The sequence below is a fragment of the Ochotona curzoniae genome, unplaced genomic scaffold (genome assembly GCF_017591425.1).
Source record: "Ochotona curzoniae isolate NIBS_2020 unplaced genomic scaffold, NIBS_Ocur_1.0 contig_3819, whole genome shotgun sequence".
NCBI lineage: Eukaryota > Metazoa > Chordata > Mammalia > Lagomorpha > Ochotonidae > Ochotona > Ochotona curzoniae.
In genome coordinates, this window is record NW_024466004.1 from 4808423 (window position 1) to 4835380 (window position 26958).

Here is a 26958-nt window from a genome sequence, read left to right on the forward strand (position 1 = left end):
GTCCATATGGGATCCCAGGGTGTACAAGGTGAGGACTTCAGCTGCTAAGCTATACCATGCTGAGCCCCTGACAGCCTTCTTTGGGCCCTAGATCCAGAGACTCTGGACCTAGAGGGACCATGGTGCCAGGATCCTGCACAGCAGCAGCTGTACCTGTCACCTTGCTAAGACCTGGTGCCATGGGCGTACTCTCTGGTAGGGGGAATCGGGGATAACAGTGCTTGCCAAGAATGCTGCCATGGCAAAGGACAGCTTCATGCCAGGTCCTGAGCAAGTGCTGGTGCTGAGTGTGGGTCGTGGAGTGTTGTAAGTGGGGTTCTGATCTGGGTGGAGTTTCTTCCAGCCTCCTTGTCTAGTCAAAGCCAACTTGAACAAGCTACTTAACGTTTCTGCATGTCAGCATCCTTATTTGTATAGTTAGGATAAAGCTGACCCCACTGCACAAACCCTGGAAGCTTGAGGCTGGGCACCAGGGCGGGACCTGGGAAGAACAGCAGGAAGCCAAGGTGGAAACCCGTACCTACCCCTCCCCTGACACAGTCCTTCGCCCCAGGAGCCTTTGGCATGGAGGTGTTCCTGGCAGAAGGTGGAAAGATGGATCCCTGGGCCCATTGCGGCACTATGGACTTCTCCCAGTGGCAGATATTCTGACTGTAGCTGGCATGGGCCAAGGCGAGGATGACCATCAAATGAGATGACACACATGCAGTGCCTAGGAGAGGGCCACCGGAGAAGCCCTGGGTGTGAGGCTGGGGAGCAGGACCAGTGCTGAGGGCTGCTGTGGAGGCAGGCACTGCAGTGGAGGTAGCCCCAAGCAGGTGTGGCTGCCTATTAGCAACATCCACTGCTGTTCCGGAGGAAGCCTGGATGCCAGGCTTCCTGTTGCAACCTATGGTCTTGTCATTCCCAAGACTCCATCTCTCCAGCTCTAAGACAGCCCTAGGGACTCTGGCCCTGTAAATGCCAAGATCAGGACCCAGCCAGTGCTCAGCAAGGCCAGTGTGGAAACTCATTGAGTCCTGGATCATGTCTCCACATTTGTGGCTAATGCTTGCCTGTTCAGCACATGGAGTTCCAAACACCCAGACTGTGGTCTGAGACCTAAGCAAGGGAAATGGAGGAGCCTGATCTCCCATTCCATACATTTATCCATCCTTTTAGCCCATCCTTCAGCTTCTTTCTTTTTTAGAGTTAACTTAGAAGCATGAGAGCATCCATGAAGAGGAGGACTGAGGAGTGAATTAGTGAGGTTCTTTTTTGGGAGTCTTCACTGCAAAATGTTTATTTGAAATACACACACACACACACACGGATTTTGCATCCACTTGTTCATTCTATAAACGCCAACAGCCAGGCTGAATCAGCCAGGAGTCCAGAACTCAGTCTAACTCCCCGACGGGGGTGGCAGGGACTAAGTCCTTGAGGCATTACCTGCTGCGTCTCAGGGCACGCATTAGAAAGAAGCTGGTTTGGAAGCAGAGCTGAGAGTCTAACCCAAGCACTTAGGTGGTGGATTTAGGTGTTCCGTGCTGTGTGTCAATCTTTGCACAAAACACCTGCTGCTTCAGTGTCTGAGCACCGACTATGTGTCAGGCACATCAAAGGACATTTGCACTGATACATTTCATTTGCAGCAAATGCTTTAAAAATAATTTACTTAATTTATTTGAAAGGTGCAGTTAGAGAGAGGGAATGTAAGAGAGAGAAAGAGAGAGAGGAGAGAGAGAGATCTTCCATCTGTTAATTCACATACCGAATGACTATAACGGTTGTGGCTGGGCCAGACTGAAGCCAAGACCAGAAGCTTATCCCAGTCTCCCACCTGGATACACGGGCACAGGCAATTGGGCCCTCCTCTATTTCTGTCCCAGGCATTAACAGGGAGCTGGATCAGAAGCAGAGCAGCCAGAACTCAAACCGGCACCCATATGGGATGCCAGCATCACAGGCCACAGCTTTACCTGCTGTGCTGCAATGCTGGCCCCCAGCAAATATTTATTGAACACTTAATTAGTGTGCCAGGGTATTGAGAGCTACCATACCAGGAAACGACCTTTCCCTGGAGGCACTCACCAAGAGAGAAAAGCAATAAAAGGACAGGGAGAGAGCGTAGTAAATGTTCTGGTGTGTTGTGTATGTGTGTACCAAGCACCAGCCAGGGGGGCTGTGGGACCCACCCAGCTCCCTGTTAATGTGCCTGGGAAAGCAGTGGAAGATGACCCAGGTACTTGCACCCTCTGTACCCATGTGGGAAACCTGGATGGAGTTCTTGGCTCCTGGCTACAGCCTGGCCCAGACTAGGCTGTGGCCATTTGCGAGATAAACTAAAGGCTCCACTCTGTGGATATGTGTCACTCTGCCTTTCAAATAAATACATCTTTAGTAAAAGCAGGGTGGGACAACAATGAACTCAAAAGCTCTTAGGCCCCTGGATGTTAAAAAGGAGAGACTTGGGGGTGATGGGGGCGGGGGAGCTGGTATTATGGCCTAGCACGTTAAGCTACCACTTGCAATGCCAGCATTCCTTAACGCAGTGCTGATCGGAGTTTAGGCTGCTGCCCTTTTGGTTCAACTCCCTCTAATGTGCGTGGAAAGGCAGCACAGAATGACTCAAGTCAGGCCCCTGCCATCTGTGCAGGAGACCTGAAGGGAACTCCTAGCTTCACTTAGGCTCAGAACTGGCTGTTGTGGCCATCTGGGGAGTGAACCAGCTAATGAAAACTCTCCCTCTGTTACTCTGCTTTTCAAGTAATAGCACCTTTAAAAACAAAAAGGGAGAGAAAGAAAGAAGGGGATGGGCCCCCAGTCCCCAGATTTTCTCCCCTACCCATTATCTCCAGCTGGACTCTCTAGAAGCCGATCCTGAGTTGAGGACTGAGGCACAAATGGTTCTTCCTTTCATTTGAGAGGTGACTGCAGGAACTAGCCCCCTCTGCTGGAAAATGAGATGGACTCCAAAGAAGCCAACGCTGGGTGGCTGATGATACAGTGATGGGACAGTGGGCGGTGTTGTGTGAAGCTGGGGCTCTCTGGGAGCCTGGATCCACATGCAAGCAGTCTGATCTAAGGGTTGCCAGGACTGGGATATTTACCCATCTCCTGTTCCCTCTGTGGGTAACAGCTGCCCCTAGAAGTGCCTGTTCCATACGGGCTGAAGCCCCTTCCAGTCAGATGAAGCTCCCCCAACCCCAGCTCCCCCCACCAGCCCTGACAGTGAGGAAGCCATTTAAATGCTGAAGGAGGAACTCCAGAGCATCTTCTCCCAACCGTGCTTATCACAACCGCAACATAAATACATTCTATAATGTCTCCTCCTGCACTGGGATAGAATCTCTCTGAGGATAGGAGGAGATGGTATCACTGAAATCTCCCCAGGATTTAGCTCACTGCTCGTGCATGGCATGTGTGTTCAACTGATGCTGATTAAATGCACAGAAATCGGGCGCTGGCACATTCTCCGCCAGGGCTCCAGTTCACATCCACCTGCTCTTCCTCTCTGTTTTGTTCATCTCCACCCTAATGTGGCAGAGCCTTCAAGTTGTTTTCTGCCATCTATATGCTTGGGTGGTGCTCCTCTGGTAGCAAATTTGTAGTCCCCATATTTAACTGTGCCCATTCCTCTCTGACATAAAGTTTCCCAGCCTCCCGTGCAGCTAAGAGTGCCTATATGGTGAAGCTCTGATCAACAAGTGCGGAATGGACAGCTGTTTCTTCCAAGGGTCACCCTTTGGGATGGAGATGCACCGGTCTTCTCTTTCTTCTGTGCTGCTGGCTGAAAGGTGACTATCATGGCTGGAGCTGGAGCAGCCACTTAGGAGCATGAGGTGAAAGCCTTGCTCTGGAGGACAGTGGAAGCTAGACTGGACCTGGGTTTTGCCCTGCCTGAGACAGCACTTGGCTCTGCCAAGGTGATTCAGAGTGGTGCTTTCTGTCACTCCTTTACAGTCTAGTCCTCGTGACACACAGCAGGAGAGTAGTGTGCAGGAAACAAATGCCTCTGGGGTGGGGGGTGGGGGTTGGAGTGGGAGCCTGGGACTCCGCCCCCTACTTCTGCAATTCCCCTGTCCTTCTGGGGAGGTGATCCAGACATGCCCCAATGGCATGTCCGGGGCTAGGCACCACCAGAACTGTGGCACTGAGTTTCTTGGGTGGAGAGAGTCTATCTTCCCATGCCCAATTCAAGCCCTCTTAGCCTTCCCTTCCTCAGCACGGGCTGCAGCAAGGGAGCCTGGCTTTAGGGCTGTGAGAGAAAACTATGGCAAGTGCACCTGCCCACAAAACCCGGGAGACTCCTGGGGGAATAGTCCTGGGCGGGCACAGTGTCATCACCAATCCTGCACGGGGGGTTGTAAGAGCTGGAAGGAGACTGGGGCTGTATGGGAAGCCTGAGTGAGGCAGAGCCCCACTTCAACTTTCCCTGTCCTATATTTTCCCAAAGTTCCCACTGGAGGGAATCCTTGGACCTCCCCCACCTATCAGAACTCACTGTTGACCCATCTGCCAACCTTGGCTGTCCCGGATCAGCCTTCAGACAGAGCCTGGAACGGAGGGCATGGACATGGGATGCCAGTCACCCTGCTGGGTACACCTGCTTGCTCACAGGGCTCGGGAAACGCCATGACCTTGGACAAGTCCCATCCACTCCGGGCTTCAGTTTCCTTCGGGACACCCTGAGCAAGCTAGGAGTGGCTTGACTTGGCTTGGCTTAGTCTGGAGCGCCAACGAGGAGGGACTGGGTGTGAGGGTGGGAAGCAGGACCAGCTTGGCGCCGGCGGAGTGCGCAGAGAGCGCTTGGAGCTGGTGGTGGTACTCCCGAGCTTCAGAAGCCCGAGGGACGCTCGCCCGGAGCGCAGAGCCCAGTACTTCCCCACCCAGGACTTGCCCAGAGGCACAGTGCGGCTGATCCAGCGCCCCAAGCCGGCCGCCGGGGCGGGAGATCGGGGACCTTGCCCGCCCTCCCCCACCCCCTTTCCCGGGCTCCCGCGGGCAGGGCGGCCCCACGCCGGCTCCTCCCCCGCCGCCCGCCCGGGCTCAGTCGCCGCGCGCGGTTCCGCAGGTGGCAGCGATGGCCCAGTCCTGAGCGCCCCGCCATGGCCGGCGCCCCCAGCCCGCTGCGCCTTGCGCTCCTGCTGCTCGGGGCCGTGGGCAGGGCCGGCCCCCGACCCCAGGTGAGACCCGGGGACCCTGGCGGCAGAGGGGAGGGGGTGCTGCGGGCTGCAGGCGCAGTGTCCTGGCTGCGACCGCCCGGACTTGAGCGAAACTCCGCGACTGCAGGCGCAGCCAAGGGAGAGCCTGGGAGGCGGATAGGGATTGAGGAAGCTGGGTGGTCAAGGTGGGCACTTGAACGGCGACGACTCCTTCGAACCAGGGCTGCTCCGCTAAGGCACCAGCTGCTGCTCTCCGCGCCGCCCTGCGCAGACTTCAGCGCCGCATCTCCGTCCTCCTTAAACCACTTTCCCAACTCCTGAGCCTCCTGAGCCGCGCCTGCGGCCCTGACACGGCCCCGGGACCGAGTCTCCCTCCTGGCCCCGCAAATGTCAGACCCCTGTCCCGCGGGACCCGTCCTCTGCTCACCAGCTGGGTCAGAACCCAGGGCCGCTGCCTGGCTGTGCAGGGAGACCCAGCTCCTCTCCCCCTCAGTAGCATCCTCACCACCAGCATCAGCGCTGCGTTTGACTCATAGCCCCGAGGGCCCTTTGCGGTGGCAGCTTGATGTCCTTCCCTGTGACCTCCCAGATGGAACTTGAGTCCCCATCCACCCCCGCCCCAGCCCCTGCGGCAAACACGCAGGAGGCCCGCTGCTGGGCAGTGTTGGGTGAGGAAGCATCTGGGTTCCCATCACAACCTGAGCCTACTGCTTCCCTCCTTCCCACCCGGACTCCCAAAGGACAACACATGCCAGAACTCCTGCTGGGACATAGGAACACCCTGGCTCCATGGGCTCCAGAACCTGCCACCCGGTGGTCGCTGCAGCTGCTGGCCCTGCCAGTCCTGCTCCAGATGCCAGGGCTTGAGGGGTGGGAGGAGGAGGATTGTGGTCAGCTGCTCTTGGAGAGGGCAGATGTCCAAAGATGCTGGGACATACTGAGCAGAGAGGAGGTACAGGCTGGAGTGGCCTGTCCTGTGCCCCTTGGAACGGTCTCTCCCTGTCACCTTTCCCTCCGACTCCTGGACCTAAGGAACTGGAGCTTGTGCGGAATGGGAAATCTGCCACAGAATTAGTGAAAGGAAGGGTGAGGGACATTGTCTAGAGGAGACAGGCAGATTCTCCTGCTGCCGGAGGACCCTGGGGTGGACAGAGGCGCCTCTCCAAGGCAACTATGCCCACTCATTTCCAGCCCTGATTTTCTTTTCCCAGTCTCATTTCCTAGTCTTCATCCCTGGGTCCCCAGAGACCCCCTTCCTGGTACCTTGGCTCCCTTCTCCAAGACTTCCCGATCCAGTCTGGATCAGGTCTGCGGTTGTCCCTGTGTGGTTGGGCTCGAAGGGCTGGGGGAAGGGAACGGGGAGGCAGGAGCTACACTGCTGGGCACTTCTCTCTCTTCTGCAGGGGCTAGGGACTGGAGGGCAGTTTCTGGGTCCCTTCCTACTGCAGACCAAGTTTGCAGACCTGGTTCAGATTACATGGGAAGACAGCCAAGGGGAAGAAGGAGGCTTTTCTGCTCTCTGCTTGTCTTCTCTCCCCAACCCTTTGCTGCAGGGGTGTTAGGCTCCTTGATCCTGCCTTTTCCTCTGGTTCCCCCATTCTCTTTCCTTGGCCCTACTGGGACTGGGGTGCCCCAGAAGGACAAGAGGTGATGGGTGCTGAGCAGAAAGTGGAATGGAGCATTGCTGGGGTGCTGTGGTTATGAGTGCTCAGTGTCCCCAGCCACCGCAGAGGTCTAGCAATCCTGATGACAAAACCTCCTGCGTGAGCATCAGACTTGGACAAACAGCAGCCAAGTTTGCGTTTCGTTTTCTGTCTAGGAGGTCAGCAAGACTAGCATGACTCCTCCCATTATGGTTGCGGAGGGGATGGAAGCTCAGAGGAAGAGGGCTGGGTGTGGAGGGGGCCCAGCATTTCAGCACAGGGAGGAAGAGAGAGCGTGAGGTAGTGTGTCCTCGCACCCTCCGGGTGCTTCCCTGTTGGGTCTGGTGAGGCTGGAGGTGGCTTCCCTTCAGGTATGTGTGTAGGAGGACTTGTGGAGGTCACCCAATTGACTTGTGCCAAAGGTGACCCAGATGTTAGGCAGAACCGCTCCGGCCTCTGATCCTCATCTCCCAGGGCTACTAGGAGGGAACCAGGCTAGGCTTCAAACTCCAAAGTAAGCACTGGATGAAACTAGGTTCAGCTATGAGATCTGCTTTTGGCTGAGGGTCTCCACTAGACCCGTGACCATTCGGAACCTCTGTGTCCTCTTTGTAAATAGGGTTCACAAATTCTATCACACAGGACTAGGGGAAGGATGAGAGTGGCACCTGACTGCCAGGCGATTGGGGCTGGGGGGATGGGAGGGCCCCTTTTATTCTGGGGCCTCTAAGAGTGTGCCCAGGCTGCAGGGAAGCTGTGGAGAGGGATTCTGTCCCCTGGGAAGGGTCAGAATGGGGCTGGGCATCCAGGGCTGCCCTTGGTTAGCGTGAAAGTTTTCCTGAGCTTGGCTGTGTCTTGAACACACACCCAGACATAGGAGTTGGAGGGGAAGAGGCAGAAGCAATCAAACCCCCACATCGTGCCTCCCCCCTACTGCCCTGCAGTGGGTAACTGGAGTTCCTTAGTTTCATTCTGCCCCTGGGCAAATTCCTGTGTGTGTGTGAGAGAGAGAGAGAGAGAGAGACAGAGAGACAGAGAGACACAGAGAGGGCCAAGGAGAGACAGAGCAAGAGGAGAAGGGTGTAGACTGCCTGGGCCCCCATCTCTTCCCAGGAGGTCATCTGCTTCTACAGGAGTCCCAGGAGCAACACCTGTGTGTGCCATTGCATCTGTGCGTGTGATAGCCTGCTATGTGAATGGGGCCTGCCCGTTGGTATGTGCCTGTAGGTGTGACAGGTGTGTGAGGGACCACAGTGTGTGCTAGGTGTACCATTCAAGGGGGTTATGTGGATTGGGAGCAGGTACATGTGTGCCTGCAGTCTATGTGTGACTATGCGTGGGAGGGGGACTGCCCGGATGTGGGTGTAGGTACCACCCTCGGGACATGCGTGATAACATGTAGGATAATGTAGTCATGTGACAGTGCTGTGAAAATGTGCACACAGACCTGAAGAAAGCAAGAATAGGGTCAGAGAGACAGGGGCCTGGCCACCATGAGGGCACAGTGAGGGGCCATGATCTGTACTCTGGCAGGGGGTGGCGGAAGGGTTGGGGTCTTGGGTATGGGGATCCCTTAAGGGCTGGCTCTAGCTGGGAACTCTACGGGAGAGGCCTCCCCATTTTTCCCTTCTCCGTGGCCCAGAGAAACTAAGGTCTCTTCCATCTTTCCCCTCAACCCAGACGCTTCCCGGGAGAGAGCAGACTGCTGCCTGCACTCACACTGAGCGGCAGGAGGGACCTGTCCAGGTGGCAGCCAGGCTTAGGGGAGAGGTGGCACCTCCTCAGGGTGTTGGCATGCTCATTACCCCCTGACACCCCATCTTCCTTTTCCTCCTGTGTGCCTCACCTGCACAGGGACTGGCACATCCCAGAGATGGCATGGTCCCTGACCATCTGGCTGGAATGGGGCAGTAACTTTTGAAGATTCATGATATATATGCCTGTTGCCCAGAAGAGAACAACTGAGGCCCCCAAAGATCCAGTGCATCCCATCAGTTCCACTCTGACACACAAAGCTGGAACTTAAGTTCCCAGGGGCTTTGGGCTCTGTGCAGTGCTTTCTCACAGACCACACTGCTCCCTTCTCCTTTGCAGTCTGGGGAGTTCCTCCCTCCTCTTCACTGACTCCTGCTCGGGCATGGTCCCCACTTGCTCATCCTCCTGCTGCTCTGAGAGAGCCCATGTAGCCTGGCACATCCTGATTCTAAAACTGATCAGCCTGCCCCCCACTAACTCCTACCAAACCCTCACACTCCAATTCCTCCTATTGCCCCTGTTGCTCCAACCACCTGCCTTGGGTCGTCCCTACCCATTCTTGACCTAGCACCCACAGTGCCACCTTCGCAGACCTGGGGCAGGGAGGATGAAATGAAGAGGGGTTGAGGACAGCACCCTGTCCCTCCTCACAGAGAAAGGATCCCAAGTCACTGTCCAGCTTTGCCCAGCCCTGGGCTACCATCGTCACTGGAAGATGGCACCCCTGGGCAAGATGCTGGGTCCTGGGATGTGAAAAGCAGAGCAGTTTCCTCCTACTAGGTTGATTCTGGAGTGTGCAAGAACGATGGGACCCCCTGCTCTGAGCCCAGCCATGCCCCAGCATTTTTTCCCCCTCTCTCAGCTCTGTCACCTTTGCTGCAGGCTTAGATCCCACCAGGTCCCTGGAATTTTTTAAGTGCCAGGACGCCTCCACCACAGCCTGGCACCATCACAGGTCCAGAAGTGCCCAGCTGAGTCCTGCGTGTTGTACACAGGAAGGCTGAGCCAGCAGAGGAGAGAATGCACCTTGGCAGCCATGGCTGCAGCCCAGGATCCTGCCTCAGAGTTTGTAGTCAGAGGAGGGGAGCTGTGGCCTCGTCCTCATAGATTCCGGCATGGCTGGGGAGACACAGCCCTGTCCTTGGAGAGTCCTGTCCCCAGGGGGCCCCAGCCTGAGGACAGCTTCATGTCCACCCTCTGCCGGGGTCTGCCATCTGTTAAAGGTTGCTGGTGGTGGTGGGTAGCCTTGCTTACCTGTGTGGTACTGCCCCCGCTCCTAACCCTGCCTGTCTTATGAGGAGATGACCAGCTGGGGTGTTGGGTGCTCATTGCCTATCCCAGGCACACCCTCTGCCCCAGTTCCCAGCGGTGTTACCCTGTTTCTGGGGAGCAGGAATCAAGGGGGTGTCTCCCAGTCCCCCTCTCTGGCTTTCAGGGGAAGAGAAGAGAGCTTTACCTGGAGGAAGAGGGACAAGGACCAGGTAGGCTGCACCCCTCAGGCGCTGCTGTGATGACAGCTGCTGGTTAGCCATCACTCGGGGGGGGGGGGGGGGGGAAACGCTAACACCTCACACTGCCTTTGCTGCTGCTGCTGAATTTGACTGCTTTTTCTAGTCCTGAACAAAAGCAGTTGACCTCTTCCCTTAGGTGGGCTGCATCTTTCAGGGCAGCCCTGCCTGCAGCCTGCCTGGCTCCTCCCAAGGCTATTGCTGGGGGGCAGAGGAGGCAGTCTGGTCCAGGTGCCGGCGAGGTGTCTAATGCCCGGCTCTGCCTGGGGCAGGACAGCCTCCAAACCCGGCGGTGTGCTCGGGGACACCGGGGAGTCAAGAGCATGATCGCTTCTGACAAAACCGTGATTTTTTTTTTCATTTCCTCAGACACGCGTGTGTTTTTGTGCTTCTGAAAAGTGAAATCTTGTTTTAAATGATGTATAAAGAAGGGGAATATTTATCATCTTTAAGACTGTGGAGGAAAAACTAACTAAATAAAAAAGAACCAGTGGCACAAGATAGGTGGGAGGAAGTGCACAAAACCAGTCCGAGGGGGTGCTTGTCAGCAGATGGGGCTGCGGGGCTGCGGAGGGGCTGTGCGGTTAAGGGGCTGCGGGGCTGTGGGATTGTAGGGCTGTGGGGCTAAGAAGTTAAGGGGTTGTGGGGCTGAGGGGCTGCAGGGCTGTGAGGCTGAGGGGCCATGGGGCTGGGAGGCTGCGGAGGGGTTGTGGGGCTGCGGGGTTGTGGGGTTGAGGGGCTGAGGGGCTGAGGGGCTGAGGGATAAGACAAGAATTCTGTTCCTGGATTTGAAGATGGAGATTCCCGTCAACCTTCCCATCACAGGTGTGACTTCAGGGTTCTGGAACCTTCCTCACCCTTTGCTACTCCTGCTCCTGGGGTGGTGGAAGCAGGGTTGCATGTTGGCCCTGTGTTGTATTGGGGGGGTGTGCACTGGAGTTGGGGGTCATGTGGCTCCCCGAGGTAAAATGATCGCCTGCTGTAGAAGAGGTGTGGCTGTAGACTCTGCTCTACCGCCAATGCCACTCTGACACAGCTACTCCATCGTTCTTGCTGGTCTAGGAGACTTGGCGTCCTCGGCTGGTCCCTGCTCCACCTCCAGGTGTTGAGTGCCCTGACCCCCTCGGCCCCCTCTCGCCTCGCCCCCCTCTCGCCCCGCTGCAGTCTGTGTATCCTTTTCTAGAAAGATGAAAAGAGTGAGAAGCCCCCAGGTGGCTGCCGAGACTGTAGCGCCCCGGTGGGATTCTCCCTTCTAGGCCTTATCCCAGGAGGCCAGGAATGAGCCCCATTCGTCCACCCTGAAAAATGTCCGTGCAGGAAGCATGGGCTGGCTTCCTGCTACGCCAAGTCATGCACCTGTCTCCTGGGAAGGAGCACAATGGGAGCCCCAGGGAAGGCAGTGACTCTGCTCTTCTTGGAGATGGCAGTGCATGTCCCCACCCCGAGACAAAGAAACCCAAGCAGGTGTAGGAGAGCGGCCAGCTGCACACATAGGATCCTGTCTCTGTCCTCTGCCCAGGGTGCCTCGGTGTCCCTCTCAGAGACGGTGCAGAAATGGCGAGAATACCGCCGCCAGTGCCAGCGCTTCCTGAATGAGGCTCCACCTCTTGCCACAGGTGAGTGTGTGTGTGTGTGTGTGTGTGTGTGTGTGTGTGGTGGGGGTGGTCTCTGCCCTCAGTGCTTCCTGCTGCCCAATCACTTCTCAGGAGGTGTCTGAATGCCCCGCCCACCCTGTGCCCCCAGCTCATGGTCCAAGCTGTTCCCCTCCAGACTTTCTTCCTCTTTCTCTCTACCTAGCCCCAATTCTCAGTTTCGGGGCGGGGAGGGGGGGGCGGGGAGTGGGTTCTCATCTAGGAAGCCTTCCCAAGGCATCCCTGCCATATTTCAGCTCTCGCTTGCTTGTTGGCCTTGAGGTTGGTACTTTCATGTCTTGTTCCCCTGTGTCTGCCCCATGGCTTGGAGTCTGATTTTGGGAGCAGGAATCCTGCCTTTTCTTGCCTTGTCCTGGTCAACCCCTTCACGTCTGTGCCGAAGGCCTACCAGCTGGAAGAAAAGTTCTGGGGAGGCTGGGGGAGGTTCAAGGAGCACAGGCAGGAGTCAGGTGGGCCTGGGTTCCTGTCCAGCCATGCCCATGGCAGCACAGTGCCAAGTGGAGGGTTATTCAGCCTTGTGGACTACCATTGCCTTCTGCCCTCTGATGAGTAATGAGAAAATAGGCAGGGATGGATGTTTGGTGGAGGGATGAGGGCACCCCATTCCAAGTGGGAGTAGCTGGGTCCCAGTCCTAGCTTCCTACTAATGCACACCCTGGGAGGTTTAAGAACTTGATGTGCCTGCCAAATGTGTGGGAAGACCCCAGTTGAATTCCCAGCTCAGCCTCTCTCAACCCTGGCTGTTGCGGGCATTTGGGCAGTGACCTAGAGGGTAGGAGAGCTTTGTCTCCTAAATAAAATCAAAATAGGCCTTTGGGAGTTGTTTACTGAGCACTTAGAATGTCATGTCTCTACGTGACTCCCCTGTTTTTATCCCCACAAAGTCCAGGGCAGAGGGGTACCCCCGTTTTGTGGATAAGTAGACAGACACTAAGTAGGTGACTCCAGACCCCATGGTGGGGAAGGTGCTTGGCCCGCAGTAAGCGCCCAGCAGAGGGAAGTGGAGGACAGGTCTCATGGGGGCTCAGGGGAGTGAGGGAGTGGCCAGGCACAAGCAGGAGCTTGGAGACTGGTCTCTTGCCGCAGGTCTGTTCTGCAACAGGACCTTTGATGACTACGCCTGCTGGCCAGATGGGGCCCCCGGCTCCTTCGTGAACGTCAGCTGCCCCTGGTACCTGCCCTGGGCCAACAATGGTGAGTCTCTTGGCTTCCCCCATGTGCAGGAGGCCATGGAAGAAGGCTCATTTGCTGAGACACAGCCCCCTCCCTACACCTTAGAAAATGCCCAGCTATGGATGTATAGTTACCCTCTAACTCTTTAGGGCAGAGGTGGGGAACACACAGCCCATGAGTCTTAAAAGGCCCATGAAGATCACTGAGTCAGGCCCTAACCAAGGCAACCGCAGGTAGAATTTGAAATTGACTGAATCTATAGCAGGCTCCTTTTTAAGCTGACAATTTTGTATGGACCATGGATAATGTTATAAACATCTCCTTTGCAGGACTTTTTCTATCCGCATCCTTGCTTTGGGGATTCCCTGGCACCAGTGAGCAGCCCCTGCCCACCTGCTGGGGGACTCTACCTTGGGAAAGATGTGAATGGATCAGTGGGAGGGTTACTGATAGGGACCCTACAGAGGTCTGCAGAGGCTGCTGAGGGACCCCTCATTGGAGGAGGGACTGATGTGCCACTCCCACCCATTCATCCCAACCTGCAGTGCTGGGCATGTCTCCGCTGCCCGGCTGGGAGCTAACAGGAGACAGACCCTTTTGCAACAAGGAACTCCCTGTGGCCATGAGGGGAAGGAAACACACTTCTTGGGATGATAGCTATGTTTGCTGAGCACCTACTGTATGCCCAGGCCTGTCATTCCTTGTGTTGTTGCAGCCACCGTGGAAAGTTCAAGTCACTTGTTCCAAGTAATGTGATGAAGGGCAGAACTGGTCTGGGCCCAGCCTGTGCTCCCATCACTGTGCCTCGAAAGGTTGCCTGAGTCCAGCAGAACTCCAGTTAGGTTGGGAGGTGGGAGAATGAGGCCAGTGGGCTTCCTGGAGGAGAGGACCAGGGCAGGGAGCCTCAGGGAGCTTTATTGCGGTCAAGGGACTGAGGCCACAGTAAGTCCCACAGATGTCCCCTAAGAGGCTCCCTGCTGCTCCCTCTTCCGTGTCCATGCTTTTCCCACGGTGTCCAGGGAGTAGCTGAGTCTGGGGGCAGGAGACACAGCTGGCCTGTGCCTTCATACTTGAACATAGTTCAGCACCTGCTGCTGTCGCCACATGCTCATCCATGCTGTCCTCAGAGAACTGCACTTGCGTGACTTCTGAGGCAAGTCCTTGGATGCCTCTCCCATTTTCAAATGGGGCAACTGAGGCACTGTGATGTCGAGTGGCCTTTCCCAAATCCACACGGCCAGTGAGCCACAGACTTGGGGGAGATCAGTCGGGGAGTGTGACTCCAAGGCTGTGTATTTATCTGTTGCTTGAGGCCTTGCTGGCCAGGGCGCGCCCCTGCACGTGGCTCTGGCCTCAAGGCCAATTGGTGGCCTGGATGGATGATTTCTGCAGGCCAGGCACACACACCTAGGGTGGCAATGTCCACAGAGCCCTGTCTTCTGATGGCTGTGCTTGTAGAAGGCTTGGCCTGGCTGCTTGGGCAGGAGCAGGTGCCCAGGCTTCTCTGTGCCTTCCTTTGTTCACTTGGGAAGTGGGATAGAGCCACATGGTACAGGTATGGGTGGACGGGGTAGGGGGTAAGGATGGCTTGTGGTCTTTAAAAAACAAAACAGCAGCTGTCCTGGTGTCTTGCCTGACCCCTGGCAGTGCCTTCCCTGACTCTTGGTTTGGCACCCATAGCCTGGGCAGACTCAGCTGGGTCTCTAGACCCCGGGGAGCCAGGAACAGGCCAGGGCCCATCACTCAGCACTGAACCGCCCCCAGCTCTGCCTGTCGCTTGTGGCTCCATCCATCACCTTTAATTTTATTTGAGCAGGAAATAGGTCCTGGTGGTGCCCGTTTATGAGCGAACACGGTTTTATTGCCTTCTCCATGAAGATAACAGCCTCTGCGAGGCCCCCTGCCAGGCTCCCCTAGCACAGGCGTGCACACCATGATCATTTACTCTTTTTTTTTTTTTTTTTTTTGACTCTCAGAATCACCAACTCTGCTTCCCTCTCCCCTGGTCCTGGATCAGGGGCCTGCGGAGACCTCTTCACCTCCTCCCACCCCGACGCTGGCCCTGGGCTGCCCTAGCATCAATGCTCTCTCTGGTCTGTCTGGGAACTCCCCTCTGCAGCTCTTGGTGGCAGGGGACCCTCTGAGCCCCACCCCCTGGGGACCTGTGGGCCCGGAAGAGGTTGATTATGGAGCTACTTGGAGTGAGAGTTGTGGATGGCGAGATGTACCAGGAGGTTTTAAGGCCGGGTCAAGGAGGGAATTGAATGCAAGGAGCCCTTGCTGGGGCGGGGCAGGGTTAAAGGACCAAGCCAGTACGTAGAGCACCCCCCCCCCAATTATAAAGCTTTAGCACTGCTAGAGGTGAGAAGCAAGGGACAGGAGCAGGGCAGGAGCAGGGCCAGGGGTTCCTGTGCCAGCTGGGATTAAGGGATTAAGGCAGGGAGCAGAGGAGACAAGCCCCATTCCCTGTTGTCCGGTTTGAGCCGCCCACTGGTGCTGTTCAACTAAAACAAAACCAAGCAGCCTCTGAGCTAGGTCTGTGTCAGGGTGAGGGGTGTCACTCCCCCTGGCAGTGGTGCTAGGGAAGAAGTCTTTGTCCAGGGGAGTGTGTGTGGGGGGCACCAGAGGAGGGTGAAGTGAACAGTCAGGCAGATTAGGAAAGGGCCGAGAGAGGCTTTCCAGGCAGCACCTAGAAACGGGGCTTGAGGTCTCAAAGCTCCATCACGACCCAGGGAGGTAGCCATGCCCTTGAATTCCCTGACCCTTCTCCGGCTGCAAATCTAGGGGCTCAGGATGGGTCTGAAAGAGTGGAAACTGACGGAACGAAAAACTTAGGGCAAGCAAGATTGTGGCCAGGTTGGAATGGCTTCCTAGAGCCTGCTGGCCTCCATCCCGTTTACCCACAAACAGCTGATCGGCTCGTTACCAATCATGCCAGCCTCATTAGCTGCACCCTCTCCTGCTCCCTACCTGTTTGTTAGCTTAGCTCTAATTATACGAGAGTCATAAATGACTTTTAAAATAGCCTATCAGTCACAAGTCTTGGAGATTCTGGAAGGTACCTCCCTGGGAGGTTTTACAACAGGCAAGGGTTGCCAAGGGGAGACTGAGGCCCGTGCCAGGGAGCAGGGGTGGACAGAGGTGTTCTGGCTGCAGTGGCGCCACCTGCCCTGGTCCCAATCTCAGAGAAGGAGTGCACCCCAACAAACCTGGGTTGGGATGGGAGGGGAGCAGTGGCGCCCCCACACTGACCAGGATTTGAAGGCCTGTTCTGCAGCAGCCGCTTGCCACACTTCGGCTTTGGGAAACTCATCGTGTTTCTGTTTTGCTGGTGAGGAAGCTGGACAGGTGAAGTGATCATGTGGAGGGCAGTGCCAGAATTTGAACTTGAGCTTCCCACCCCCTGCCGGACACAGATGAAGGACTTCAACCTTCCCTAGGCCCTGAGTTGATGCCCTCACTTTGACCCCACCGCTGCCACTGCATCCCTTTGAGGGGGGCTGCTGTGACTGGCCTCTCTGAACCTCACCATCCGCATCTGTGAAATGGGGGCCCCCGCGGGCCCTGCTGGCCGCCTCCCCTGTTGCCAGGGAGCAGGAGCTAATGGATTCATGAGCAGCTCTCCACAGGCCTGAGTGCCTGCATCCACGTGGAAGGGCGGGTGTTAGCTTGATCACAGGCGCCACAGCAGTTTCCGGGAGGGGAAGTGTTTAATTGGGGGTTTTATTTCCAGCACCAGGGTCTGACTTAATGAAATATCCCTGGGCCTCCTGGCATGCGGCAGCCCTGGCTGCCTTCCTGTGTTGACAAGGCGGGAGCCGAGCCCCTGGCTCTGATCTCCCAGCTCCTCCCCAGGTTAGAGAAAGCTGTGGACTGGTAAAGCAGGACCAGGCTGGACCCACTCCACCTCCAGCTAGCATAGGTGTCTGGGGACCACAGGCCCAGCCCAGAGTCAGCCCTACCTATTTTTTTGTTTTTGTTTTTAAAGAGTTTGTTGTTGTTATTGGAAAGTCAGGAGAAACAGAGAGGAAGATCTGTCCATTGATTCACTCTCTAACTGGCCACAACAGCTGGAGCTGAGCCAATCCGAAGGCAGGAGCCAGGAGCCTCTTCTCGGTCTCCCATTCTGATGCAGGGTCCCAAGGCTTTGGTCCATCCTCACTGCTTTTCCAGGTGATAAGCAGGGAGCTGGGCAGGAAGCAGGGCTGCCAGGACTAGAACCGGTGGCCTTATGGGATCCTGGTGTGTTCAAGGACAGGACTTTAGCCACCACGCTATTGCGCCAGACCCTAGCCTTGCCTTTTAATATTTGATACTGACAAAAGATAATTGATAGATGTGTTTGCACGGGTGCCCTGAGCTTAGGGTGGTCCCTGGACTCTGGGCCAGGATTGCATTTTCCACCTGCTGGACGTGGGGCTTGGGAATCCTTAGCAAGAGGACCTGCTGGGAGGGGTCTGCAGGCTGAGAGGAGGAATGGCACATGGCCACTGTGGACCGTTAGCTACGGGGCTGCTGGTGCACAAGAGCTGGGGATTTAAACCCCCTGTACTTCTGCCACTTCCATACTTGGGCAAACCCCTGGGCTGAGTTCACCTGGGAAAGGGCTCAGCCATGCCTACCTGTAGGCAGTGACAATGTCCAGGGGCAGTGGGCTTACAGCAGGAGCTCAAAGATGGATTCTGTGGAGTGACTACGATTGGAGCCTCAAGGGAAGGGAGCTGTAACCGTGTGTGCCCAGCCTTGCACCAATTTGGGGCAATGTGGTCTCTTGGTGTCACGTAGCCCTGGAGGAGGGAGGTTGCGTGGTTACACTGCAGCATTGCTATGTCCCTGGCCCCTTGGCTTCCTCCTCCTCTCCCAGCAAACAGGAATGCCAAAGTAGGCGCTCACCCCAGGGTGTCAGCCTTGCTCTCTGGCCACCAGCACTGACATTTCCTGGCGTGGGGATATTTAGAGACTCCTGGGGAAGAATTTCAGGTTTCCCTGCAGCAGATAAGAGAGGCATCTGTGGGTCTGGGCAGGTAGTGCTCACCACGTGTTAGCGAGGGAGATGCCAGATCCAGATGCTGCTGATCCAGACTCTGCCCTTACAATCCAGGTTTTGGTACCTGCTCCACCTGAAGTCTTGCCATGCTCAGCTGCTGCCCTCCAGGTAGCCAGAGAGTCTGGGAGTCCTGAGAAGCCCCCTGGTAGAGGGCTTGTTCATGGTCAGAGTAGCAAGACAGAGGGAGAGGGAGAGGAGGGGGTCATGGTGAGGGAAGGACAAGGTCCCATCGCCAGGCCCACTGGTCCCACCACCACTGGGAGAGGGCTACTCTGGACCACATAGGGAGGGGCTCACAGCTTTGGGGTTTGGGAAGCAGAGCTGGGTACCAGCTGGGTGGCTCCCCATCACTCCCAAGCAAGGTGCCTCTTCCAGCAGAACTGTTTCCCAAAGGGATTTGTCTGCTGGCTGACGCAGAGCAGCTACTGGCCCAGGGCTTGGGGCAACTCCTCACTCCACCGCTTCCTCTTTCCAAATCAGTAAAACCCCTTCCCTGCTCCAGCCTCCTTCCCATATCCCTAGATGCCCTGTTCCCTGGGCCTGGTGTCAGTCCGAAGTTGTCTTGCAATCAGGTAATGAATGATGGGGACAAGCCTACCTTCTGGCCTACAGGTGGACCCTGAGGTATAGCAGGGGATCCTGGTGCACGCAGAGCCCAGGTACTGCCCTCCAGCTCTGTGGGGATCCTGGGCTGCTTACCCCCACCCTGCCTCCAAGCTGTTCCATCTTCCTTTTCATTTCTTTATGTGAGTCTTGATACCCTGAAGCCCCGGACTGTGCCTCCTGCCTCAGACAGGGAGCTCCCTGGTAACAGGGGCTGCATCTCACCCTGTATGTAGACCCTACTGGCTGGTCTCCAAGGATGGTTGCCATCTCCGAAATATGATCACAGATTGCTTGAGGCAGTGTTGAATGGAGGACCCCAAGGGTAAAGGCCATGTCTATGCCTGGGACTGTGTTCCTTTTAGATCATGTGGGCTTTGGGGTTAGAGTGGGACTTCCTCAGGGCTGTGCCCACCCTGTCAGGCTGAGGTTCCCTGAGGACGGGGCTGTGTCTTCCCCATCAGACCAGGGCTCTCTTTCTTTGGGTTAGAAGTCCGGTGCCAGCTTGGTTCCCAGAGTCTGCTGTCCCCAAGGAGTATGGGAGGGGGCTGGGCACTGAGCCCTAGCCATGGATGACCATGAGACTGTTAGGCCACTGTCGGTCAGCACCCGCCCTTGTCAGTGGTGTGGTTTGAGGCTGCAGACAAGGACACACAATTTGACTCTTTTCCAAGCTGAGGATTCCTGTAGCTGCTGCCCATGGTGACCCAGACTGGCTGACCCCTCTCACATTGGTGCTTCTGTCTCCTCCCCGACACTGTCAGGAGGCATAGGGCCAGAGGGGGTATATAGGGGGAGACCCCAGGGCACAGACAGGGACTCAAAGGGGATGAAGTAAGCTCAGACTGGGGGGCGGCGCTCATGATGGAGAGCAGGTGGCTGGCTAGCCCCTCTCTGCCCCAGGCAGAGTCTCAGCTCCCTGTTCCCCCACCCCGCCCCAGTGCTGCAGGGCCACGTGTACCGCTTCTGCACTGCGGAAGGCCACTGGCTGCACAAGGACAACTCCAGCCTTCCCTGGAGGGACCTGTCGGAGTGTGAGGAATCCAGGCGTGGTGAGAAAGTGAGTGGGAGGGGGACTCTGAGCGCTCCAAAGGAGTGGGCCTCGGGGCCTCGGCTTCAGGGGCTGCAAGTGTGGTTGGTTACCCCTTCCTGTCCCTGGCTCTGGGGGAGGGGCTCTGCAGACCACGCTGTCTGGGTGCAGGGTGTGTACGTGTGTGTCCCACTCCATGGCCTGGGACAGTAGAAATCCAGAGGTTGCCTTCACCCTTGACTCTGGGATCCCCATGGTGCCTGACTTGGGGCTCGCCTGGGGAATGGAGGATGTGGGAGAGAGAAAACGGCGGTGGCAGCCCCCCAAGCACCCGGTGCCCGCCCCCCAAGCACACGGTGCCCGCCCCCAAGCACCCGGTGCCCCCTTGTGCCCACAGAGCCCCCAGGAGGAGCAGCTGCTGTCCCTTTACATCATCTACACGGTGGGCTACGCGCTGTCCTTCTCGGCTCTGGTCATCGCCTCAGCCATCCTCCTTGGCTTCAGGTAGGGGGCCCTAGACCCCAATAGGGGCTGCTTTGTCCGTTCTCCCCCACACACCAGAGGGGACCCCCGTACTGAATGCAGCAGAGAGCCCTTTGCAGGGAGCCCGGGGATGAAGGTACAGGAAACAGAACTGAGGGCTTAGTCTCATCTCACTGTGGAAGTGAATGCATCTACACAGTATCCCAAAAGCAGTGAAAATGCAAGTAAAGGGTATATTTATGATGGTGCCAGAGAGAGAGAGTGAGAGAAACAAACATGCAGGTTCATAAAGAAAGCACAGAATGGAACATTATGTGTGGATTTCAAAGTTGGGGAACCAAAATAAGCTTATCTTTTAATTCCATTTTTGCATGAACTTGTTGAATCACCCGTGTATACTGAAAGCAACCACCAGCCTATGCACACACACTTAAGCCTTACGGGTGGAGGGGAGGGTTTTATGGTGTCACTTAAATTCTTCATTGTGGTCTAGAAAAAGTTTCCAGGATTTGAGATTCTGCTCTCCCTTGGGGTGGAAACATTCTTCTTGAGGTCTAATTTGGACAAAAGATTGTTTCCAAACCAGCAGCTGCAGTGTAGAGTCCCACCTCCTTCCCATCCCACCTGGGGTGTACTGGAAAGCTGGGATCAAGGACAGAATTCCGAGGTGAAATTCCTCTTCCTGACCTTGCAGCAGCTGACTCAGTGCTGGGCACAGTTAGTGTCCAATAAATGCAGGCACAGGGTGAATAGTCTCTCTCTTTCTCTCAATTTATTGATTTTTATTGGAAAATCAGATTTATAGAGAGAAGGAAAGACAAAGATCTCCCACCTGCTGGTTCACTCCCCAAGTGGCCACAACAGCAGGAGCTGAGCCGATCCAAAGCCAGGAACCAGGAGCTTATGGGTCTCCCATGCAGGTGCAGGGTCCCAAGGTTTTGGGCCATCCTCTGCTGCTTTCCCAGGCCACAAGCAGGGAACTGGATGGGAAGTAGAACAGCTGGGACACAAACTGGCGTCCATATGGAATCCCGGTGCATGCAAGACAAGGATTTAGCCACTAGGCTACCACACCTGGCCTTGCAGTGTATTTTTAATAACATGTTGAGAATATTCCACAGTTTGGGGGAAGTCCAATTTTTTGTGTGAGACTCATTCATGTAGATACAAGTAATTCTATTTCAACTTACTATTCCACATTCCATTGTTATAACGTAGTCTGTTTATCTGTTCTCTTCTGAAGGGACATTTGTGGTTATTTTCTGGTTTTTTCCTTTCTGAATCACACAGTTTGCTACAGTGAACATTCTTACCCGGAGAGCCTGCTTTGGCATCTGTGGCTAAACTTAGAGTTGCGCAATCTGAATTCCACCTGCTGTTGCCCATGTCCGAGGCGCTGCTGAGATGTTTTCAAAAGCCATCAGACCAATTTGCCCTCTCCCAGGTAGTGGCAGAGTGCTCCCTTGGCCTGGTGTTCCCACCAGGGTGCAGTGTTTTCAGACTTAATTGTTGCTAATCTGAAATGTGTGAACGGCTCTCTCCCTGGGAGTTTAATTTGCATATATCAGATTCCTAGAGAGATCAAGCATTTCTGCATGGTTTGCTCTGAGTTGATTATTCATATCATGTGCTTATTTTTATTGATTTATTTAGCTTTTTGTTTTTTCTTTCAAGCATTCATTATTCATACAAGCCTGAATAAATCTTTTATTAGTCTCTTTTTTTTTCACTTACTCTGATGTTTTGATCAGTTTGTCCATTTTTACCAAGAAATCAAGCTTATAAGTGCTGTCAGTTAGTAGGAATTCAGTTTTATCAATTGGGTAGAAAAGTCTATTAAAGTTTTCTGGGGACCAATGTTATGGTGTTGTGGGTTAAGCTGCCACCTGGGACGCTGGCATTCCATATGAGCTCCAGTTGATGTCCGGAATGCTCCATTTCCTATCCAGCTCCTGGCTAATGGCCTGGGAAAGCAGCAGAAGATGGCCCAAGTGTTTGGGAACACTGCCAGCCATGAAAGAGAGATGGGGAAAGCTGGATGAAGTTCCTGGTTCCTTGCTTCTTTCCAGCCCAGCTCTGGCCATTGTGATCATCACTGTGAACCAACAGGTGGAAGGCTTCTCTGTCTTTCTCTCTGTCTGGTAAATTTGACTTTCAAAATAAATAAATCAAAAAATTTCCCCCCAAAGTCCAAGCATCTTTTCGGTCCTATTTAAGAAATCTTGGTTTGGGACCAGTGCAGTAGCCTAGTGGCTAAAATCCTCACCTTACATGCTCCAGGATGCCTTATGGGCACTGGTTCTAATCCTGGGAGCTCCACTTCCCATCCAGCTTCCTGCTTGTGACCTGGGAAAGCATTCGAGGACGGCCCATAGCTTTGGGACCTCGCATCCATGTGGGAGACCCGGAAGAGGCTGCTGGCTCCCGGCTTTGGATCAGCATAGCTCCGGCCTTTGCGGCCAGTTGGAGAGTGAATCAGCAGATGGAAGATCTTCCTGTCTGTCTCTCTTCTCCATATATCTGACTTTCCAATAAAAACAAATCTTAAAAAAAAAAAAATAAGAACCTTGGCTCAAACATCTTGGTAGTCAGTTAAAAATATTGTCAATGAATTATTTTTTTAAATTGAGTCTTCAGTGCCAAGGTATATGAGCATACATACACCCTGACAACCCTCCCTAATCTTCTGACTGATTCTAATCATTTATCTATAGATTCTTTTAGATTTGTTATTTTATTTTTTAGGCTATAATTCCACATAGGCTCTGATTTTCCCTGTATTACTACAATGGTATAGCCCTCACATGAGCTCATCTGTCATCTATAGGAATGGCCATCTTGCTTCCAATTCCTATGCCTTTGGTCACTCGCCTTACTATCATGGTGAGCTGTGTTGACCAGTAGTGAGTGGAAGTGAGGAGAGCAGACATCCATGCTTTGTTTCAGATTGCAAAGGCAATGCTTCTGGAGTTTCTCACTTGCTACCAGCAGGTTAGCCAGCCCTCACCAGGTGGAGAAATGGCCTTGTGTTTTCAGCTGGGTAGGCATTTGGATATTATGAATGTATACAGCACTTTCTGAATACCCAGCTTGGTCTACTTCCCCCAGGAATGTCTAAACCAGCATGGGCTCTGTCATCAAGAAGCAAAGTCACATGATCCTCCCCCCACAAGCCTCTTGAGTTACCCCCGACTTGGTGGAAAAGAAGACATTGTAGAGGGAAGAGTGAGAGGAGATGCTGTGACCCCACAGCTGAGGGGCTTCAGGGAGGGGTGGGACTAGGGCTGGCCTGCAAGGATGTGCAAAGCTCTGAGGCAGCAGGGCAGAGGAGGGGAGATGCAAGTGGTGCAGTCCCAGTGTGTGCCTGGTGTGTGTGTGTGTGTGTGTGTGTGTGTGTGTGTGTTGGCAGTCCAACCAAGAAAAGCCTCTGTTTTCTCCCCGCAGACACCTGCACTGCACCCGGAACTACATCCACCTAAACCTGTTTGCGTCCTTCATCCTTCGAGCGTTGTCTGTGTTCATCAAGGATGCAGCCCTCAAGTGGATGTACAGCACAGCCGCCCAACGGCACCAGTGGGATGGGCTGCTCTCCTACCAGGTGAGTGGTGTGGGCTGGAGGGGCCAGAGAACAATTGCCCTGACCCACAGTTGGACATGGAAAAGCAGGAGCTGCCCAGCCCTGGCTCCTCAGGGATCTCCTAGTCTGCTGGAAGAGGCCACCTACCTGGGAGATGCTAGTCCGAGGGAGGAGGCGCTTGCCCTAGGGAGTTCTCCATGTGACCCAAGAGAAAGTAGCTCTTGAAGGTGGAGCTGGCCTTGAATCCCAGCGGGCAAGTTACCTCTCTGAAGCTGTTTGCCATGAGCATGGGGAAGGGAGGGTTGGGTGAGCCTGAGCAGAGGGCGTGTTGCTAGCACTTAGAGCTGGCCTGAGCTGGTGGAGCCCCTCAGCCTCCACGGTTGTGGCTGGGGCAGGATGTGGAGGGGGGACAGGGGCAGAGCTGCTGCATTTTCTCCCCTCATTGAGCCCACCCTCCCTCTGCTCCAGGACTCCCTGAGCTGCCGCCTCGTATTCCTGCTCATGCAGTACTGTGTGGCGGCCAATTACTACTGGCTGCTGGTGGAGGGTGTGTACCTATACACCCTGCTGGTCTTCTCCGTGTTCTCCGAGCAGCGTGTCTTCAGGCTGTACCTAAGCATCGGCTGGGGTGAGGCCATGGTCATCTACCTCCCACCCCCTACCCACCCTGCACATAGGAGACCCCACCCTGCCCGGAACACTGCAGGGGATGTTAACCCCTGCTCTACCTCCTTTGCTGAACTCTCCTCCCTAAAGGGAAATGCCTCCCCTCACTGGCCAAATCCCACCTCCTTTCCTCCCCCAACCAGCCCCCACTGAGAGCCCTGACTATGGGGACTGAGTCCTACACCTGGTTCTTCAGGGAAACGCTAAGTCCTGGGACCCCGAGGTTGGGGAGGTGTGGGCAGGGTTGGGGCTGATGATGAAGGAGGAGGTTCAGTGGAGAGCTAGGGCCAGGGTGCCAGTGGAGGGAAGGGCGGGGGTGAGCGGTACCAGCCAGGGACAGGGCTGTGCCACGGATCTGCCTGGAGCCCAGCTGGAAATGTTCTAGCCAAAAAAGTTTGCCAGGAACCATCATGTCTTTTTTTTTGCTGGAACATTTCTGGTTGTGCTTCTGTCTCTCGCCACATGGGGTTCTCAGGAGGCAAAGGATTTGGGTTGGGCAGGAAGCTGGGACCCTGCACTACCAGGAAAGCACGTGGGAAGTCCTTTCTGGAAGGGTCGGTGAGCTCCCACCTGCCATGGGGCCAGAGGACTGGTGAGTCTGCTGTTTGCGCTGCTGCACACCACAGCCCCAGCTTGCCACATAAGCTCCCCTCCCCCTAAGCAGCAGGTTTCAGGGTGGCAACCTCTAGGTGCCTCCTAGCTAGCTCTGTCACAGCCCCACTCCTGCTTCATGGACCTTACCCCCTCCTGGGGCCTCCTGACTCCTAGGTATTTGGGGTCCTGCCCGCACCCCCCACCGGCCTATACTGCACTCTGCACCAGGTTGTCGGGGAGGGCTTGCCCTTTGTGTGCAGAGCCCAGTTCCTCCCTGCCTCCACCATTGTCCAGGGTTCAGTGCCACCCTGTTGAGCCTCTCCTCCCATCTACTTCCCCCTGGTCCCTTTGCACAGGCAGTTGGTCAGCCCCACAGTCTCTTTGGGTGAGGGAGAAAGCGGCGATGGGGAGCTGGGTAGGGAGCAATCAGGAAAGCTGTCCTCAGAGTGGAGGACCCATCTGCCATTTCTGGGAAATAGCATCCACGTTGGGTGTATCTGTCACCATGGTGACCTGAGGGCAGGCGCAATTGAGGGATAGAATGCAGAGGAGTGGGGAGGATTGGTTGAGGGACATGGGGTGAACTGGGAGATTGTTGAGTGGGAGGTAGAGGGGTGCTAGACCTTTTCTGCTATACCACTCCCAGCTCAGGGCTTGGGGTCCACGAGGGCACAAGGGCAGGGCCCACAGGACACCCTTTCATACACCCGTGGGACATCCTTGGGGTGGGAAGACAGAGGGACAAAGATGGAGGGAGAAAGAAGGAGAGACAGGAAGATCCACAGGTTTCTTATGTGAGACCAGGAGACCTGGCCCCAGTTGAGATGCTTGGGAAACTTGTGACCTCGTGTGCCAGCAGAAGAGATAAAAATACGACTCTGAGAGAGCAGAGGACATCCCCCTGCTCCCACCCAAAAGTCATGCCAACTTCTGCTGCAGGCTATGAGCAGCACCACAAGCAGGCTGGCTAGGAGGGGAGGGCTGGGAGGAACGAGCCAGGTCTGTGAGTCTTAATTCGTGCTTTGATTTCTCCAGCCTGTCTTGCTGGCTTTTTAAATGGGAGAAAGATGAAGCCAGCAGGGAGCAGGCAGTGTTTGCACGCAGCAGGGCTGTGCCTGTGTTTTTTAAAAAGCCTTGTTAAGGAGATGCTGATGGACGCCTGAAGCCCACTGGGTCTGGCTGATGACATGCAGGAAAGGCCAGCTGGTGGCTGGGCATGCCTGAGAAAGAAGATTCTGCTGCCCCATGTGGCCCGCGGAACTGGCATGTTCTTACCTAGCCAGCTTTCCTTTCTTCTTTGAGAGACTGGCTCACTCTGAGCTCATTCATTCACCCTGTTCTCCCCAAGCATCTTAAATAATGGGTGGGGCCTCCAAACAGGTTGTGAAGCGCCTCTGCCCTGAACCCACCTCATCTGCCCCAAAGCCATGCATGCACACCCAGGGACCCACAACCACACACACCCTTGAAAACTCACACCCTTGCCTACCTCAAACACCCACATCTCCAACTTAGGAGAGGTGCCAACAGACACAACAGGGAAGGGGTGGGTACAGGAAGTCACTGAGGGAGACTAGGGTGGGTTTGGGGAGTGCAGTTCTGGATGCCAGTCCCAACTGTGACAGCTATCAGTGCCTGAGCTGTCATGTGAGCATGGACAACCCAACCTTTTTTTTTTTTTTCCACCATTCATCTGAGTGGCAGAGTCTGTGGGTTCATAGCTGCAACAGCTAGGACTGGGCAGGTCCAAAACCAGGAGCCAGGAGTGTCTTCTAGGCCTCCCACATGGATGCAGGGACCCAGGCATTTGGGACATACTCTGCTGCTCTCCCAGGTGTATTAGCAGGGAGCTGGATGGGAAGCGGAGCAGCCAGGATCCAAACAGGTACTCTTATGTCAGTCAGTAGCTTAGCCTGTTGTGCCACAATGCTGGCCCCAGTGGCACACATGGGACACTCAACCTAAGAATCCCATTTTAAATCAACCGAGACTGAGCTGTCAGGATGAGTGGGGCCTTTGACCTCCAGCTGTGTGAGTCATCTCTCTCACTGCCTAGCAGAGGAGTCTGAAACTTAGCCTC

At 55.2% G+C, this 26958-nt stretch overlaps 1 protein-coding gene across 1 annotated transcript in view; it reads left to right on the forward strand.

The window, feature by feature from the left end:
* Nucleotides 1–5054: 5054 nt before the first annotated feature.
* Nucleotides 5055–26958, forward strand: part of GLP1R (glucagon like peptide 1 receptor) — a 28122-nt gene continuing 6218 nt past the window's right edge. The window contains exons 1-7 of the mRNA XM_040983055.1: nt 5055–5168; nt 11573–11669; nt 12792–12899; nt 19470–19588; nt 19956–20062; nt 23486–23639; nt 24087–24246. Of these exons, the coding sequence (XP_040838989.1) occupies nt 5091–5168; nt 11573–11669; nt 12792–12899; nt 19470–19588; nt 19956–20062; nt 23486–23639; nt 24087–24246 (823 nt within the window). The 5' untranslated portion in view covers nt 5055–5090. The remainder of the gene's footprint in view (nt 5169–11572; nt 11670–12791; nt 12900–19469; nt 19589–19955; nt 20063–23485; nt 23640–24086; nt 24247–26958) is intronic.